Source organism: Ictalurus punctatus, chromosome 7, assembly GCF_001660625.3.
Source record: "Ictalurus punctatus breed USDA103 chromosome 7, Coco_2.0, whole genome shotgun sequence".
NCBI lineage: Eukaryota > Metazoa > Chordata > Actinopteri > Siluriformes > Ictaluridae > Ictalurus > Ictalurus punctatus.
In genome coordinates, this window is record NC_030422.2 from 7600100 (window position 1) to 7620116 (window position 20017).

The 20017-nt window shown below is 42.1% G+C and overlaps 3 protein-coding genes and 1 long non-coding RNA gene across 9 annotated transcripts in view; 2 read left to right on the forward strand and 2 right to left on the reverse strand.

The window, feature by feature from the left end:
* Positions 1-7447, forward strand: part of nsun6 (NOP2/Sun RNA methyltransferase 6) — a 15905-nt gene extending 8458 nt beyond the window's left edge. For 4 of the 5 annotated variants that reach the window (XM_017472971.3, XM_017472973.3, XM_017472975.3 and 1 more), the window contains exons 6-12: positions 27-180; positions 295-376; positions 484-603; positions 1843-1990; positions 2514-2665; positions 5132-5257; positions 5544-7447. In XM_017472971.3, the coding sequence (XP_017328460.1) occupies positions 27-180; positions 295-376; positions 484-603; positions 1843-1990; positions 2514-2665; positions 5132-5257; positions 5544-5732 (971 nt within the window). In that variant the 3' untranslated portion in view covers positions 5733-7447. The remainder of the gene's footprint in view (positions 1-26; positions 181-294; positions 377-483; positions 604-1842; positions 1991-2513; positions 2666-5131; positions 5258-5543) is intronic. The other variant, XM_017472972.3, reaches the window with a different exon arrangement.
* LOC128632961 (histidine-rich glycoprotein) lies at positions 6752-13440 on the reverse strand. Its single transcript, XM_053681270.1, has 2 exons — positions 13313-13440; positions 6752-9504 (listed from the first exon to the last, which is right to left on the reverse strand). Exons 1-2 carry the CDS (start codon positions 13313-13315, stop codon positions 8797-8799), a joined length of 711 nt encoding a protein of 236 aa, XP_053537245.1. The 5' UTR covers positions 13316-13440; the 3' UTR covers positions 6752-8796.
* On the forward strand, positions 11769-13790 carry LOC108268175 (uncharacterized). Its single transcript, XR_001813264.3, has 2 exons — positions 11769-12028; positions 13638-13790. It is a non-coding gene; the product is annotated as an uncharacterized LOC108268175 (long non-coding RNA).
* The window catches only part of cacnb2a (calcium channel, voltage-dependent, beta 2a), a 65420-nt gene continuing 58983 nt past the window's right edge, over positions 13581-20017 (reverse strand). For both annotated transcript variants that reach the window (XM_017472982.3, XM_017472979.3), the window contains exons 10-13: positions 19557-19666; positions 15386-15537; positions 14939-15034; positions 13581-13848 (exon numbers count right to left, since the gene is read on the reverse strand). In XM_017472982.3, the coding sequence (XP_017328471.2) occupies positions 13597-13848; positions 14939-15034; positions 15386-15537; positions 19557-19666 (610 nt within the window). In that variant the 3' untranslated portion in view covers positions 13581-13596. The remainder of the gene's footprint in view (positions 13849-14938; positions 15035-15385; positions 15538-19556; positions 19667-20017) is intronic.

Sequence of the window (20017 nt, forward strand, 5' to 3'; positions counted from 1 at the left end):
ATGTGTGTGTTTTCCGCATGTCTCAGTTATGAAAGCAGGTGACGCAGTGTCGGTGTTCTCAGATGTGGAGGGCAGGTGCACACGAGGAGCTAAAGAGTTCCTGGGGAAGAAGGTCTTCTTGGGGAATGGTGTGTGTGTGATGAACCGTTCTGATATATTCTGTGCAGAAGGACCAGTGAGGTAAATTGTAATTCCCCTAAATTAGAAGAAGGGAAAACAAAATGGTTAACCAAATCTTAGAAACGGATCCTCGACTTATTGTGATTCCTTTTTTTCTGTTTGTCTTGTTTTTAGAGGCGTGGCCATTAGGATGGTAGACGCTCTTTACCAAAGCCCATCCTTTGATGGCGTGCTGCCAAATGAAGTGTTCCTGCAGGTATGACTTCATGTTTGTCTGAAGGACTAAATTGAGATGGAATAATAATCCGTCATGTAATAATTATCATTCTGTGTGTGCGCATGCGTGCATGCACACATGCGCAGAACCTCCCGTCAGTAGTGGTGGGCCATGTTTTGGGGCCTCGTCCTGGTGAGAGGATCTTGGACATGTGTGCAGCTCCTGGAGGAAAGACTACACACATAGCTGCTCTCATGGCTGATCAGGTGAGTGTGACTGTGCGTACATGGCTCGGTATTGTTCCCAGTATGCAGTGTTTAGTACCTACCGAAAGTGGTCCAAGGAAGGACAATCTGACGCACAGTCTGCGGATGTTACTTTGACACGTACCACCTACTTAAACACTGTTGCAGACCAAGTACACCCCTTCATGACAACGGTATTCCTTAATATCAGTGGCCTGTTTCAGCAGGATAATGCGCTCTGACACACTGCAAAACACCGTTCAGGAATGTTTTGAGGAACATGACCGAGTTCAAGGTGCGTAACCGACCTACAATTTCCCCAGTCCCAATTCTCAATCCAACCAAGCCTCTGTGGGACGCATCAGAGCTGTTTTGGTGGGGGACGTACACAAAATTAGGCAGGTAGTTTTAATATCATGGCTGATTTATACACTATACTGCATACATTTGGATTTTAAACTCTGATTGGCAGCTGTGCTGTGGGATTGTGGGATCGTTGCTAATGTAAACATGACCGATGACTCAGAGTCCTGTGCTTGTACAGAGAGTGACAAACTAAACAGTACGCTGAGAAACAAAGCAGTTCCAGCCGCTACTGATGGCTGCCGTTACTGTTTTTAGCTTTTCAGTGCGATTTTGTTCATCGTCCTGAATCACAGCTTGTCATACAGTGTCAGATCCATGTACACAAATCTATTGTGTACTGGATACCGAACAACTCAAAACAGTTTGAGGCAAGAGAGTAATGTTTGAATCATGCAGTTTGCACAGGGCTAAACTGGAAGCGATCGTTTATTTATATTTATTTATTTATTTTACGGTATTTTTGGCAGACGCTCTTATCCAGCGTGACTAACGTTTATCTCATTTATACAACTGAGCAGTTGAGGGTTAACGGCCTTGCTCAAGGGTCGAACAGAGGTAGCTAGGCAGTGCTGGGGCTTGAACTCCTGACCTTCTGATCAGTAACCCATAGCCTTTAACCACTGACACACCACTGCCCCAGCTGTTAGATACATTATTCTTAGAGTCCCAGAACAAATCTAAACACGCAGACATCAGACACCAAACACGCCTTGTCTGATCGATTACGTTTCAGATGAATGATGTTTCTAATAGATTTTTCTTTTTGATCAGGAATGACTAGCCAGGAGTGGTTTACCCCACATGGAGCTTCATCTGTATGTAACGATTTCACGTTCATCTACACGTGTGCTTTATTTACTCGATTCCTCCTTTGGTGTTTTGTGTCTGTGACAGGGAGTGGTAGTGGCTCTGGACAAGATCAAATCCAAAGTGGAGAAGATCAGTGAGAATGCTCAGGCTCTGCGTCTACACTGCATTAAAGCGCACTGTTACAACAGCATACAGGCCGTCTGCTCTGATCTTACCCACGACTGTAGTACAGGTACTGACCAGATCACCTTCATTTCAGTTTCCTTTGTACATTTAATGTTGTGGAATATTTGTAAGGCGTTATCTTATAGCAGCTATAAACTGCTGTCCTCCGTACTGAAAACTCTCCAGTGGTGGAAAGCGAACTTTTACGAAGCACTGGCATTGGATACTACGTCCCAAAATGTTTAAATAAATGCTACCTTACAGATACAGATCTGTTTATGTGGAGCTTGTGCCATACAATTCCCTGTGAAATGAGTTATTACTGGCGCTGATAACGTATTAAACCGAGTACACTAGCATAAACGTGGCTGTCGCAGCTGGTACGGCTGTCAGAGGTGCTCTTTTATAGAAAATGAATCCAACACCTTCTGACCAATCAGATTTGAGAATGATGTTTAAGTTCGCACCAGCCGCGGGTTTGAACAGAGCGTCTGTCATAGTGTCCTATTTTGTAAGGCAGATCATTTATGAAGCCTTTATTGAGCAATGCTGATTTCGATATGTGATTTGTATAATTTTGTGCATTTCAGCAGACACTCCTCCGTTCCCAGAAGAGAGTTTTGATCGGATATTATTAGACGCCCCATGCAGTGGGATGGGACAGAGACCTAACATGGCGCTCAACTACGGTCTCAAGGAAGTGTGCTCATACCAGCCTTTACAGAGAAAACTGTTCCGCACGGTAGGGACACATACGTACACGGAAAACAGGAAAGTAATGGAACTTCTCTAATTTTTCACTTAAGAGACACGGTCATCATTTCATTCACATCACCACCAAGTGATGCAAATGATTTTAGCACATATTGTACATTTTTTGACTTTGGTTAATGTTTCATTGCACGGTGGTTTAGTGGTTAGCATGTTTGCCTCGCACCTTCAGGGTTGGAGATTTTAATCCCGCCTCCACCCTACATAGAGTTTGCATGTTCTCCCTGTGCTCCCTGTGTATGGATCAGCCAGGAAATCGTATATCCGACTCTTGTATATCCGTATATCATCGAGGCATACGACTGGCATTTGATATCATCGAGGCGTACGACTGGCATATGACATCATCGAGGCGTACGCCTGGCTTATGACATCATCGAGGCGTACGACTGGCATATGACATCATCGAGGCGTACGTCTGGCATATGACATCATCGAGGCGTACGACTGGCATATGACATCATCGAGGCGTACGCCTGGCATATGACATCATCGAGGCGTACGACTGGCATATGACATCATCGAGGCGTACGTCTGGCATATGACATCATCGAGGCGTACGACTGGCATATGACATCATCGAGGCGTACGACTGGCATATGACATCATCGAGGCGTACGCCTGGCATATGACATCATCGAGGCGTACGCCTGGCATATGACATCATCGAGGCGTACGCCTGGCATATGACATCATCGAGGCGTACGACTGGCATATGACATCATCGAGGCGTACGTCTGGCATATGACATCATCGAGGCGTACGCCTGGCATATGACATCATCGAGGCGTACGCCTGGCATATGACATCATCGAGGCGTACGCCTGGCTTATGACATCATCGAGGCGTACGCCTGGCTTATGACATCATCGAGGCGTACGCCTGGCTTATGACATCATCGAGGCGTACGCCTGGCTTATGACATCATCGAGGCGTACGCCTGGCTTATGACATCATCGAGGCGTACGCCTGGCTTATGACATCATCGAGGCGTACGACTGGCTTATGACATCATCGAGGCGTACGACTGGCTTATGACATCATCGAGGCGTACGACTGGCTTATGACATCATCGAGGCGTACGACTGGCTTATGACATCATCGAGGCGTACGCCTGGCTTATGACATCATCGAGGCGTACGCCTGGCTTATGACATCATCGAGGCGTACGCCTGGCTTATGACATCATCGAGGCGTACGCCTGGCTTATGACATCATCGAGGCGTACGCCTGGCTTATGACATCATCGAGGCGTACGCCTGGCTTATGACATCATCGAGGCGTACGCCTGGCTTATGACATCATCGAGGCGTACGCCTGGCTTATGACATCATCGAGGCGTACGCCTGGCTTATGACATCATCGAGGCGTACGACTGGCTTATGACATCATCGAGGCGTACGACTGGCATATGACATCATCGAGGCGTACGACTGGCTTATGACATCATCGAGGCGTACGACTGGCTTATGACATCATCGAGGCGTACGCCTGGCTTATGACATCATCAAGGCATACGACTAGCATTAGGGGCCTTTCTTTTTACAACAAAGAAAATCCATCTTACCGCCCTGTTTTGTCAACCCCTTCTTCAAGCGTATACGAACAAAAACCAAGACATATCTGACCTTTCAGACTACAAATCAAACCACATTTACACAATCACAAAGTAGATCTGAGCATACTGGAACAGATACACTTCTGTAGAATCCCCTCTGGAACTTAAAAAAAACAAAACAAATAATTTTAGACCTAACAAGAAACAAAGATCGTCTACACCCGCTGTCGAACAGGTCACTCCAGGACGACACAGGAGTTTTTAATATTAGGAGAAGACTCGCCAACATGTACCGTCTGCCAGACTCCATCATTTCATTATCCCTGAAACATGTTTTATTAGACTGTACTGGTCTTAACCCCGTGAGAATCCTTTTTTATTCAGTCAACACTCGAAGAAATTTGTAACAAAGTTAAACTTAATGCAATTTTAGCGTTTTTAGGGGGAAAAAATATAGATGTTAAAAACCGTATATAGAGTTCCTTAGACGTTTCTCGCCATGCAAATAGCCATAGGTGTTAAAAATCAAACAAAAACAAACCGATATCGGGTTCTTGACCACTGCGCAGAGCTAAAAGGCCCATACACACGGAAAACACAACCCCTTGCTTGTGTGTGTGTGAGATGCAGTAATTGCCAGTAGATGGTGCAGTTTGCTTTCTCGTCTGTGCCAAGTCCATTCCCTGTAGGATATTGTTTTAGACCAGGATTGCAGATGTGCATCCTGGAGCCCATTTCCTGCACACATAAAGTATGAACGTAATAACACAGTGCAGTATCAGGGCTGGAAAGCTGGCACCTGTTATGAATCTGTATTGTGATGGGGTCGTTTGTCTGTATCACAATGTAGTACATGTAATGTGACTGTGTGTGTTACAGGCTGTGCAGCTCTTGAAGAAGGGAGGTGTGTTGGTGTATAGTACCTGCACTGTAACGCTTGCTGAGAATGAAGAGCAGGTGGCCTGGGCATTGAAAACATTCCCTTGTTTAACTCTGGAGCCACAGGTGAGAGTATGAGCTCAGACAAGTATTGTATAGAATAGGGACTTTAAGGTCCTCTAGCTAGCAATTTTACCTAACCTCTGGTTTAATGAAAATAAGGTCAGGGCTTTGACCCATGAACAATGATTTATTTATTTATTTTGTGTGTGCGCTTGTCTTAAGGTTTTGCTGATCCGTACATGCGGGTCCAGCATGGTGTGCGAATATATTTGGTAAAAAAAAAAAAAAGTCGGAATTGACTCCAAGTAAAGTCTTGATAGATAAAATGGCATCTTTGTTCATTTCCCAGGAGCCACACCTTGGATCCCAAGGCATGCCTGGAGCCGAATTATCATGTGACCAGCGGAGGCTGCTGCAGAGGTTCCGCCCAGAATTATCATGGCGCGAGGGTACTGACAGTCACGCCTCTAACGATCTCCTGCTAAAAGCCAACACAGACACTATCGGGTTCTTCATAGCGAAGTTCAGCAAGAGATAACGCACGTTCGCTCAGACACGTGTTCCCGAAGCAGCTCGAGGAGGCCGATGGAAACGAGTGCCTGGGAGGGAGGGCTGAACGGACGGCATGAATGGAGGGGAGAGAAGGGGTGGTGCCATGCGTAGTTCTGCTTCCGTTGCCATGACAACAGTGACGCAGCGGCTGCTATGGTGATGGTTGGGTTTGCGTGACCATTGGACTGTGACCAGGAAGCAACATGCAGCCAGAGGACACGATGGTATTGACAGTTTCTCACACACACAGCCAATGACCAGAAGCTGAATTCGTTAATCAACAGATGCGAGCACTGAACAGTTTTTTTTTTTTTTTTTTTTTTTTTTTTTTTTTTTTAATTATTTTTTTAAAATGGAGAAGCGGAGCCGGTTTTTAATCAAAATGCCGGAAGAATATTAAGAAGATGGACACATGGAAATGAACATGCTTTAATATTTAGTGCGCGCACTTTGTAAACGAACACAGATAAACCTTCTGAAAGCAGATACCTTTTTAAATAGTTATTTTAGACGATCGCACCGGCAGATCTGACACCAGAGCAGTGATTTAAGTGGTCAGGCAATAAAGAAATTCGATTGAACTGATCTCGTGTAAAGAGACATACACCCGGAGGGAAAGTTCATTTGGGTCCATCACTCCTATATAATTGACGTGTCTTTAAGACTCGTCGTCTAATGTTGGGGTTGTCTATTTAAGTAGACGAATCCCGATTTAGAAGAAAGTTCATTGTAAGGAGCTGCACAGGATTTGATGGTTAGCGAGTGTGAACGTGGGGGTGTCTGGAAGCATTTTCGCACCCAAAATTAGACTTCAGCACCATCGTTGCTGCTGTTATGACGACTTAAAATGACTGCCTCCCCACCTGGGACATTCACAGATCTTTCAGCATCCTATTTATAGTGACCAATCGGAACCATTTCATCATTCCTCCTTTCGGGAACGCGCACACACACACACACACACACACACGCAGATTTTGGATGAATCTTAGTAGACAGTAATCACCATATACAGGCAATATGTAACAAGTCACAGACTAAAAATGTACAGTATAATTCCTCCCTGCAGATCTTGAAACAAATGAAGAGGGAAATCAGGGTGGAGAATCGTGTTGGTTATTTTAGGAGCACAGCTGAGATTTGCTTGAGAGCATTGTGTGTGTGTGCGCATGCATTAAAGGCAGGGGCATGTGCTTCACTGTAGTTCACTCACAAATCAATTAAATCAATCAAATTGCACGTGTATATTTGCATAAAACAGAGAATTAAAGAATTCATGGGACTAAACACACACACACAAACTGTATATGTATCCAGTCAACCAATCATATGGTAGCAGCACAATGTATAGGTCATGCAGATACTTGAAACCCATAGAAAACCTGTGGGGTGACCTGAAGAGGAGATGTGAAGGATCTGGAGAGATTCTGTATGGAGGAACGGTCTCAGATCTCTCACCATGTATTCTCCAACCTCCTCAGGGATTATAGGAGAAGACTCAGAGCTGTTATCTTGGCAAAGGGAGCCAGCACAAAGTACTGACTAAAAGGCCGGCAATAATTGTGGCACACCTATATTTAACAAACGTATATAAAGTACACCTGTGTTTTGTTTGCAATTGTTTGATATCCATGAGAGCAGAGTATATCTGTGAATGTTTTGGACAAAAATTTAACCAATAAAGACCATTTTTTTCACAGCCGCCTTTGCTCATATTTACCAAGGGTGCCAATATTACCGGAGTACACTGTATATCTTCACCTGCCTAATCAAAACTATGAGTTGGATCCTGTTGAATGTAGAAATGATGTTCTGAATTAAAGTGTAATCATTTTAAATGACATTTAATCACATTTCTCTCTAATCCAAGAGCAACTAGAATGCATTCAAAGGTAGATGCAAAATCATTCAAAAGAAACAAAGATCAAAGGTCAACCAGATAGGAAAAACACACCTCCATTATTCATGCCATAGGAAATTAATAATGACTCATATTTATTGTTTAATATTCACGTGTCCACACACTGATAGAACAAGTCTGCATGGATACCTAGATCTTATTTACAATAATGTTATCTTTAAAAACACCAGTCTTTACAAAGGAGGCATAGTAACAGAGAGCCAAAAGTCCAGAGGGCAGGATAGCAGCACATGGTGTATGTGTGTATATGTGTGTGAGGTGTGACAGGCCCAGAATTAGCATTATTAGCTTCATCATTTTCTATGTTCTATATCTAATTTATTTTATATTACTACACATTTATTCTTTGCAATGAGCCTGAACCTAAAGTGAACTGGAACACGTCAGACGAGACCGAAACGGAAATCTGACCCCGTGCGTCATCTACGCCACTGGCGTTTGTGGCATTCAAAGAAACGTGCATTGTTTACTAGTCGATGCGTTGATCTCGGTCCATCGCTACAGATTTGGCAGTTCATAGGCACAACACTAAAGTATCTGTATGGACAAGTATCCCATAATCCCTCAAAATGTGTACTATAATAATATTTGGAATGATAGACGCGATGTCCGGGAGGGTAGACAACGTACTTAACGTTCTGTTTAGAAGACATTTAGTTTATTCCATGGATTTATAACGACGTTGCCAAATTCGATGCATCTCCAGAATGGCATTCCAGAAGATTCTATACAGTACATCGTGTCTCGGTATTAAAGGAGCAGTTTGTAATTATTCACGCCTTCTGCTGTCTGTGAGGTCAGTCACGATGAATCTATGAAAAGTCGAGTCGGATGACTTTCCAGGAGCTCGTTTAGAGGCTTGAAGCCTGAAATGAAGACACTAGGCAAATCAATCACCCTGCAATATTGCACACAGCAGTTTTTCGAACATTATCTTCAAAGTGCTATCATTATTATAGGTCTAGGGACACATTTTAAACATTACAAACTGCACCTTTAAATGTTCCCTACTTTTGTCTTCACTGATGTCGATCAAAGGCTGGCAATAATTCTGGACCTGAATCTAGCTTTTGGTGTATGATGTTTTAACGTCTGTTCGATGCAGTCCATGTCTGTGTGTGTTTGTGTGTTACTGCTCGATGTAGGGATCGGTCTCCCAGTCCGTCTCGTCTTTTTTCTCTTCTTCTTCAATAGAGTGTTGGCTTTCACACTCGTGATAGCGCTCGCGTTGTGATCTCTGCTGTCCACGCTGCCGGCCGTTCCGTTCACTGTGATCGTGCTCGCGCTCTCTGTCCCTCCCTGCCTTAGCATGATGATGATGGTGGTGATGATGGTTATGTTGAACAGGCTGATCTTCCTCCTCCTCCTCTTCTTCTTCCTCGTCGTCGTCGTCGTCCTCCTCCTCCTCCTCCTCCTCGTCCTCCTCTTCTTCCTCCTCCCCTGTGTGGCGTGTATGCGAGTGTGTAGGTGGATCTGAGTGTGTGAGAGTGGCGTGCGGCTCTGCACATGCAGAGTCTCTGCTCTCCAGCGTCTCTTGCCTGGAGAGTGTGTGTGTTGTGCGACTGTGATGGTGGTGGTGATGATGGTGGTGATTGTGTTGATCGGTCCGTGTGGATGAAGAGCGGTGGTGTATGTGCGGTGCTCTTCGCTCACTCCGTAAGACTCTCTGTTCTCTAATAGCCTCTTCCTCAGGATCGTCCTCCTCAGCTTGGTCCAGGCTCTCTTGCTTTTGCAAGCGATGGTGGTGGCGGTGATGGTGGTGGTGGTGGTGGTGATCTTCTAGAGAGCTCTTCCTCTCGCCTGATGACTTCTCAGCCTTCTGGGCGCCCCCCGTGCCCTGGGTTGGAGAAAACATGCACAAACATACTCGTGGTGAAACACAAAATGAACGGCATTGCAGAACGTGCATGCATCTCTCTCCTTCTTAGACACTCTTAGACACTTCAATACAAAGCTGTAAGAAGCATCGGATTTAGACAGATATACAGCACACAACACACTTTTTCTACTGACAAGGTTCTGGTGCTGGAACCATTCCACAGTGTAAAAGAGCCCTTTCTTAGCTAGCAAAATCTCTTCAGTTTTATTATGAAAATGTTGTTGGTTTGGAACCAAGGAACCATTCACGTAAGGGGCTTTAACGCAGGGCGAGTTTGGGGCGAGTTATTTTGATAAGATATGAAAATGGCAAGATTGCCGGTCCGTACAGGATTTCACCGTGATTGTCGCGGCCAATAGCGCTCGAATTTTCTGCGGATTTTTTCGAAATTTGCAGAATATTTTGTGCTTTTTTGTGTGTGTGTGTGTGTGGAAAACTACATGAATTGGTGAAATTGCACATAATAGTCTTTCCCAGTGATGTTTGTTGGTAAATGAGACCGTCCAGCTGTACTCATATTCGACGCACTGCATTCGACTGAATGCGCGTTGTGATGATGTCACATGACACGTTTTGGCCCAAACCTGCTGAAAATCTCTCAGATATTCGGGAGTTTGCTCGATTTTGCGTTCATTTCTGCGATTGCGGAAAAAAAAAAAACGTGCAGGAACTGGATTACTGCCGATATTAAATACTGTAAAGGAAATAACCAATTGATAGGCAACAACCTAAGTAGACGTTACCTTCCTGATGCTTTAAGCATCTAAAAACTCTTTAAAAGCAATACAAAACGTGCTTCTGTCTAATCAGATGTCTGCATCTTTAACTTTGGATGGTATAACATGCTCTCAGAGCCAGATGTACAATTCTTCATGTGCATTAGGAAAGCTCTTTAGATTGTTGTTTGGTGCTTAAATGGGTTGGTTCTTTAAAAAAAAAAAAAGAAAAAGAAAAGAAAACAGTTCCGGCACCAGGCCAGCAGCGTTTCAGGAGGGAATGAGTTTATATATATATATACACACACACACACAGAATATGAGACCACTGCAAACCACTGCAAATCAGATCAGACCGTTTCAGTCAGCTTTCTCACACTCAGTAATGTCAAATTAATATGTTTATTCTGAAGTAAGTAGACCTTTAACAGGTATTTTAACTCATGTGGTTGATTTCATGTCGGCTGCTTAGTGTTCACTAAAGTCAGCTGAAGTGTAAAATTTAGAATCGAGTCTGAATGTAAGAATAACTGACACTCTCTTCTTCTCTCTCCACTCGCACACCCACACTCACCATAGACAAAGCTATGCATCTGTAGCCTCCTGAACAAAAGCCACAGCAGGCAATAAAGAGATCATTATTTTTAGAATATAACATGTACTGACACACACACACACACACACACACACACACACACACACACACACACACACTGTACACTGCTTTGCATAAGTATTCCCTTTGTTGAATTTCCACATTTTGTAGTGTTACAACCTGGAACTGAAATGAACTTAACTGGGATTATATGTCTATATAAATCTACACAAAAGTTGTGATTGCATAAGTATTCACCCCCCCCATCACTGTGAAACCCCTAAATTAGTTCGGAAGCAGTCGCATAACTGGTTAAATGGAGTCCACTCTCAATATAAACACACCTGTTCTTGTAAGAACCCAGAGCAAACACCTAAACAAACATCATCATGTAGACCAAGGACCTATGAAAACAAAAGTCCGGGACAACAAACTCTGTACACTGCAAAAAAAGAAATTCCAAGAAAGTATATATATATATATATATATATATATATATATATATATATATATATATATATATATATATATATATATATAAAGCCTTGTTTCTTGGAGATGAGTCTTATTTTTTTGTGTAAAAAGAAAAATGATCTTGTCAAGCATGTTTTGCATTAGAAAAGTAATCTCATTTTAGGAATATATATCTAACTTTGTCTTATAATAGGATCTTCCAGGTAATATTGAGCAAGATTTAACCAGTAACAAGCTATAACAACGGTTTGCGTAACATCAAAGCCGAGGAACAAGACTTCAATCTTTCACCGAAGCAGCTGTGTGTCGTAATTAATGCGGAAATCCACACTGAACTACATTACCCATCAGCCCCGGCATGTCACATGTCCCACTGATCACTCACACCTGTTCTGTAGGACCCTTAATAAGCACCGCTATATACGGCTAGTTCTAGTTTTTCAGCACCGGACTGTCAAGCTTTTGTTGTTGTTGTTGTTGTGTTCATTTGTCATCCAGCCGCTCTCATAGTCCGCACGTTTTTGCCTGGAGTCTGCTGTTACGTTTATGAATCTTGTTTTCACTGTTTTGGTTGTTTGTCTTGCACTTTAGTCAATAAAAATCTGCGCTTGCATCCGCCGCCTTCTACAATCCCTGAAACGACTATATATTACGGAATATTTCCCTGTTTCAATAAAAATGCTAAAAGAAATAACAAGTAAGTCACTTATTTTTATTATGCTGAGTCATTATATAAGTTTTTTCTTTTGTAAGCTAGTTATTAATCTTAAATTAAGCCTGCTCAATCAAGTGACCAAAATACTCATTTTAAGTAAGTCTATCTTGAATAACCGAGTTTCCATTACCTGTAATAATCACAACTTGCTTAAATTTTGGCATTTTTGTTTAGTTTTAAGATCCACTAGTGTTTCTAGTGACTAGATATTTATGCTATTTTCAAGAATTCTTACCAAGTCAGTTTTGCTTTACCCCTTCGGCAGATTGTTTTCGCTTAATTTTTTGTTCACTTTAACTAGATTTAAGTGTCTTGCTTATTCCAAGAAAGGCTTTTTTTTTTTTTAATTAATTAATTTATTTTATTTTTTTTTGCTGCAGTGTACATCCTGCCAAAGCATTCACCATTAAGTCACAATTTCACAGAGTCCTCCTGGAACCCAATATAAATATACCATTCCTGTTTCTGGAAGGTTCTACAATATTCTTAGAGAACATACCTAAACAAACAGCATTGTGAAGACAGACGAGCTATCTAAACAAGTCAGAACTAATGTTCAAACATCAGTCAGTTTGGGCATATAAATATCCCGATTTTTGAACATCCTGTGGAGTGCCATTTAATACTTTTATTAAAAATGGAAAGAACATTGCATAACCACAACTCTGGTAAGAGAATGCACCCGAGGTCAAGGGTGATTTTAAAGGAACTGGAGTGATCCACAGCTCAGAAGAGAGAAGCTGTTCACAGGACAGCCGTAGCCCAGACCCTTCAGAAATCTGAGCTTTAATGAACCATCCTGAGATGTATGAAATTCTGTTTGGAATGTGCCAGAAGGCATGTAGGAGAGTCTGCGTATGTGGGAAAATTTTCCTCTGGTCTAACCAGACCAAAATTGACCTTGGCACAGAGGCCTAAATTTTTAGCAGAAACACAACACTACTCATCACCCTGAGAGCGTCTCAACAGTGTAGCATGGTGGTGGTAGCATCATGTTGAGCGCTATCCTTGACATCTCCGACTATTCCCCTCTTTCCCAGTCATCGAGTTTTGGTGCTTGTCCTCCTTTGATTGATCCTGATTGATACTTTTCTAGAACTGTTGCTCCCCCCCTACCCCAACTTCAATATTTTTTATATATATATATAATTAAATCCATTTCCAGATTATAACACTACAAATTGTGAAGAGATTCAAGGGTGGCTGAATACTTATGCAAAGCACCGTAAACACACAATTAAGGTCTGGTGTTCCACAAAGATGTACCATTTTTTATGATGGTCTTACAGTGATACGGTTAAAATTCAGATGAACGTTCATGATGAGGATTCTGTGAGTGACTACGTCCTGAACTTTACCGCTCAAAGCTTTTGATGGACTCTGTCCCGCTCGGCTACATCTTCACCCTGGCCTCGAGTCTTTTCTGTTACTCCCTGTCTGTCTCATCCCTCATTCTTTCTCTTTTCTGTCACCACCTCTTCCAGCACTACAAGCCTAGACCATAATCTTGTGCCTGTCTGTCTTGTCTTCATTTCCTTCCTTCCTTGTTTTCACCATCTCCTCTCCTGTCCCTCTCCCATATCTGCTGCAGGAACAGGACGAAGTTTGGTGAGCACCTGCAGATGCAGACTAGACAGTGGATCAGGAGTGGCTGACTGGGCAGCAGTGAGTTTTTCTAAGAGAGGATTGGCTGGACTGCAGCTGGCCGGGTGCGTGCATTTCCAGTAAGCTTCCAGATAGTCGGCCATGTGCTCGCAGGCGTCCTCTAACTGATTCTCGTCCAGGATGATGTCGAACAGGTCCTGAAAAGAGACATGGAAGGTAGGGCATAGATGTGAAAAATGATTAACGGGATAAAAGCAGGGAGGAGGGGAGCATTGAAGAGGGAGAGAAGCAAAAAGACGCAAACGGAGAAAAGAAGACATAAACGGTAACGAGTAAATAATGAATATTTCTTATTTAAGCTATTACTTCTGCTTCAAAAAGAGATGTCTATTATTAGAACAGCATATAAACCTTTCAAGTAATTTTTAGAGAAGTGCATTGTCTGTTTTCTGGGATGAAACTGTGTCAGAAATAAGGTGACCCATTTAGGAATTTTTACAGATCCATTTAGTATAAATTTGAAATCAAAAAGGGAATTCAAAATTCTCCAAGGCTGTAGCATACATAGGGCTTAAACTGAGACGGGAACATTCAGACTAATCCCTCACGCACTCTTGGGGTGCGTGCTATAGATAAAAATAGCATATTTTGGCCTGGGAAAACCCTTCACATCAACTTTTTCTACTATATATAGTTTTGAGAATTGCATGCTTTCATTTTTGCATGCATCTCAACCAGAAGTAAAGTCGTAGCAGTTTATGAAGTCTGTTTACCCCGAATCCGTCCTGACTTTACTGTGGACGTTATCTGATTACAAGCTCAATTGTGTCAGAAAACCACACTTAGCTAGCAATGTTTTAAACATCTTTAGCACATCTAACAGACTTGGGCAAAGTAAATAAAAACATTTCTGCATTATTTTTGGTGAAATTATATTTATGATCTTTTAAAGTTGAGGTGTTAAAGCATTGGCAGTAATACCCGATTTTAGCTGAAACCATTCATTTTTTTTTCATAATGATTAGATTAACAAGAAGTAATTTGACCAAAATTGCTTGTCTTTGGGGATCAAGCAAATGCCACAATTAATTAAAAAAAAAAAAAAAACCCTGAGAAGGCTGGTCTGACTGCTCACTGAAAATTTTGTTACATGCGACTGTTCCAAGTACTGCTAAAGTTCAAACGAAAGTCCCCCCCCCCGTAAACAGTTTTAGTTTTGTCTCAAATCTATCCCGATTATAAAAACCGAAATCCGGTGCACGTGTACGTCGACGTGTCCGTACTCACCGGAGGGCACTGAGCCAGTTTGTCTGCTGCCACCATCTGCACGTTGAGGTGTTTCGCCTGAGACTTTCCTCTAGATTTTATTAATCTCTGTAACACCTGAACACAACACAAACACGATATCTGTATAGAAATCACACAATACCAAACGTCATCTCAACGCCGTCTGTTTCCGATGTCTCGACTTCTTCCATAAGATATATGGAAGATATAGTAAATGAATGTAATATTGCTCATTTTACTCCTTTCACAAATATTACCATTTATCCTTTACTTCCATCCTGCATTTATGACTGTAATTTTATGTCTTACTGAGCTATCCATTATGAGACTGAGCTTATTTTACGAATTAGCCATACCTAGTCATGCTTTGCCATCGAAGGAGTGATGTACTGAGAGAGAAGACTTAAAGAAAGAGTAACCGAACGAGCGCCGGCTATATGCGTGTACCTTTGGAGAGGCGATCTTGACGTAGACGATGATTGGCGCGAGCGAAGTCTTGCCCAGCTGAGATGGATGGTTTATCGTGTCAGCATCCAGAACCACCAACTGCAATGTGCGTGCCAGCTCAAAGATCCTCTCAATCTCACTCTGTACCTCAGCTAACAGAGAGGAACGTACAGCAGTGGTCACTATACTACATGCTCATGTCAGTAACGTGTTCACTCACTGGCAGAACAGCCCTACTAGAAAGAAGCCAAATGTTCTTAAATCGAATCCAATTGTCTCGTATCAGGCAAAAGAAATCTGCCAATGAGGTGAGCAAATTGTGCTTGGCTAGAATTCTTAAAACTAGCATAAAAGGCCAAGCACTGAAAGACTAATGGGCCTTAAAACTAGACAAAAATACCACATTCTAAGCAAGTTGTGCTTATTACAAGCAATTGAAAGGCAGTTATTTAAGATAGACTTACTTAAAGTTAGCATTTTGGGTACTTGATTGCACTGGCTTTAGGAATTTATCCCTTAATTTAAGATTAATAATTAGCAAAAAAAAAAAAGGCGCTTATAATAAGACACGATTTAAATAATCGGCTCATTAAGGCAGCAGAAGCGTTGTTATATTTTTAGCGTTTTTATTGTGGATGCATGCGCAGATTTTTATTGACCGAAGTGCAAGACAAACAACCAAAACTGTGAAAACAAGAACCATAAACGTAACAGTGGACTCGAGGCAAAAACGTGCGGACTATGAGAGCGGCCGTAGGACACGTGATGACACGTGAACACAACAACAAAAGCTTAACAGTTCGGTGCTGAAAAACTAGAACTAGCCGTGTATATAGAGGTGCTTATTAGGGGTACTACAGAACAGGTGTGAGTGATCAGTGGGACATGTGACGTGCTGGGGCTGATGGGTAATGTATTTCAGTGTGGATTTCGGCATTAATTACGACACACGGCTGCTTCATTGAAAGAATGAAGTCTTGTTCCTCCGCTTTGATGTTACGCAAACCGTTGTTGTGGAAAAAAAAACTCACCGTGATCAAATTTATTATATTCATTAGTGAGTTCTTATTGTTACTGGCCTGTTTCATGAAATAAATCTGTACTGAGGAGTCAGCGGAGTTTATTTTACAGATAAAGGGTCCCTGACTTCATAGTTCGAGGACCCCCGATGTAGTCATTCGGGCTAGAAGTAATAAAAACTCGAAGTATTCACCTTTTAAGTAATGCCGCTTTGTGGCAATGTCTATCCATATGTGTATGTCTGTTATTCAATCAATTACTGAATATAACTAGATCTGGGGAAGCTGACGTTTTGTGAGAGAGAGAGTGTGTTTGTGCTTTTGTGTGCTTTTAATGTGTGTGCTCAATGGTGATTGTACAAAAGATTGCCAGGAGTGCAATCAGGAGGTCATGCTACAAGGAATGTCTTTGATCTTAATCATGGCTCACTAATCAAGCCAAACTAACAGTCATACCAGCTTCCTGCTTTCCCTGTCTCCTGTTCATACACTTCAGTTCCTGCACCTTCCCCATGGGTCTTGGGCTCAATATTCTATCTTCAAAGAAGCCTTACTCAAGCTGTTTATTACTGTTTATTAATGGTTACATAGGCTGGTAGATTAGACTAATATATTCTATTATACCACAGCTCTGTTGAATTCTTGATTCTGATTGGCTGACAGAAGTTTCTGAGGTGTTGCAGTAACTTTTTTAGTAAACGCACAGCTAAAGTAGTTCCAGTCAGGTCTTGACCGCATTACAGTTCCGTATCACTTCAGGGAGTTAACTGAAATAACGGAAAAGTTCGGCTACTGTCCACCACGGCACACACATTTAACAACCAGCAAAATGACAGAAAACTACGATTTTCCAGAAATAAGTACGGAATAACTGAAGACCGGCCGTTTAACGATTAGACAAATAATGCGCACCCGAGGTGGTAATGTGGACACGAGGCGAATGAAAAAGAAAAACCCTGTGAACAAGTAGGCCTGTTGATGTTTACTTATTTATTTATTCTATTTTTATAGTATCAGCTTGAATCTCTCTCGATCTTTCTCTCTCTCGACCTCTTTCTCTCTCTTTTGATCTCTCACTCTTTCTCTCTCGATCTCTCCCTCTTTCTCTCTCAATCTCTCTTTCTCTCTCGATCTCTCCCTCTCTCTCTCTCGTTCTCTCTCGACCTCTTTCTCTCTCTTTTGATCTCACTCTTTCTCTCTCGATCTCTCACTCTCTTTTTTTCTTTCTCTCTTTCTCTCTCACACTCTTTCTCTCTCTCAATCTCTCTTTCTCTCTCGATCTCTCACTCTCTCTCCCTCTTTCTCTCTCTCTCCCTCTTTCTCTCGATCTCTCTCTCTCCCTCTTTTTCTTTTTCTCTCTCGATCTCTCTCCCTCTTTCTTTCTTTCTCTCTTTCGATCTCTTTCTCTCTTTTTCTCTCTCGATCTCACTCTCTTTCTTTCTTTCTTTCTCTCTTTCTCTCTCTCTCCCTCTTTCTCTCTCTCTCTCTCCCTCTTTCTCTCTCTCTCTCTCCCTCTTTCTCTCTCTCTCTCCCCCTCTTTCTCTCGATCTCTCTCTCCCTCTCTCTCCCTCTTTCTCTCGATCTCTCTTTCCCTCTCTCTCCCTCTTTCTCTCGATCTCTCTCTCTCTCTCTCCCTTTCTTTCTTTCTCTCTCTCGATCTCTTTCTCTCTCTCTTTTTCTCTCTCGATCTCTTTCTCTCTCTCTCTCTCTTTCTTTCTTTCTCTCTCTCGATCTCTTTCTCTCTCTCGATCTCTTTCTCTCTCTCTTTTTCTCTCTCGATCTCTCTCTCTCTCTCTCTCTCTCTCTCTCTCTCTCTCTCTCTCTCTCCCCAAAAACTGCATATCAATGGCTCAAGCCTCCGTTACTAGGTCTTAAATGGTGTTTTGGATGGAGGCTTAAATGGGATGCGTAATAAATGAGTTCCACACACGAGCATTTTAAGGACAAAAACCTGACAAATATCTTGGAATAAAACATCTGAACCACGTCTTGTGGTGTGCTACCTGTGGCGGAATAATTGACGACGGGCCGTTAAATGATCGATGAAATAACGCACACCCGAGGTGGTTAAACCTCAGGTGTGCATCATTTTCTAATAATGCGACGGCCCGTCGTCAATTATTCCTTACATAAATAGGTGATATGTTTACTTTCTGCTGCTGTGGGGATGTAGACTTGTCAACGTGGTGGAAAAACAAAACAGTGAGGCGGGTGGTGGAATTGTACTATTTCAGACTAGATGAATTCTATTCTGCACATTGTGTAAGACTCTGCTTGGGAAGTATATTTTTATTTTGAGATCTTTTGTACGCGTACTGCTCTCATCAGTTTTTGCTTTAACTACGGAAGAGCCGACTAGTCCGTGATTCATTCATTCATTTATTTATTTATTTTTAAATTGGGTCTAGTAAAAAAATAAGTCATGCAATCCTTTATCTAGACTATATGTTTTCCGAATATCCAAATGATATAACAGTAGGAAAGAGAACTCGCATGTTGTATGCCAAGAACATACACGTGAACCAATGAATTACGCTAAAGGCCAACATCTGATGCCGTTCTGATCTTTTTATTTATTTATTTTTAGACCCAGAACTAACTTGTGCCAAACGCAGCAGATCGATTTAAATCAGCGTTTCAGCCCTGTGAGACTCAAGTGGCCCGTGCAGAAGACGGGCAGTCACTACACTACAGTCCTGCTGTGAATTCTAGTTAGTGTGAATTTATTGAGTAGTATTTATTACGGGCCATTTCAGTATTGTTTTTTTGCGAGTTCTCATGAGCCAAATGAAACATGGCGTCAGGCCATGTTTGTCCCACAGGCCTCGTGTTTGACACTTGTGTGTTAAAACTCAAGGCCTGTGGGGACAAAAGCCTGCGTGTCCTACTTTCAAGTCTTGTTTTTAGGTTGTTTAGATGTCACTTTCTTAACCTTGTGGGGGGGGGGGGAAAGATGGCTGCAACATCCTTAAGAAGGGCCATTGCTCATTTACTATGGCATTCAAGGTGCATCAACACATGCTTTATGGACACTCATAAGCGTTGCAGTCATGCACAATGGGAATGAACAAAGACAAATGTAAGTCTGAAGGATCAAATACACAAGTACAGTACGTAAGCTACACACACACTCACCACACACATGCACTTACCAAGATTGGAGCGCGTGTTGGAGCGTTCGATGATGGCGTGTTTACTGGGGTTATTCAAGACAGATCGCTTGGCTAGAGAAATGTCTGCTGTTACCCGAGTGATTGATATCCTAGGAACCAGAGTGAGAAAGAGAGCGTGTGCACAAGCCATTTAAGAAATTGACTTCCCAAAAATAATTCTACAAGAGGAAAGAAAGTGACACTGCATAACAGAACATAAAAAGTACTAGCTAGAACTCTAATAACTTTCTTTTTTTTTTTTTGTGCTTTTCAGAAAACGATTTAGAGAGAGAAAAAAAAAAAAAAAGAGATCCATTTACACCAACTAATTTTATTAGGTAAAATTACCATTACTGGATTGTTCATAATTTGCTTTCATTTCAGCACACACACACACACACAGCTGTGTTTTCTGTGCTGCGCTGGGAAGAGGCATGGTTCCCGTTCAGGGAAAACACTCA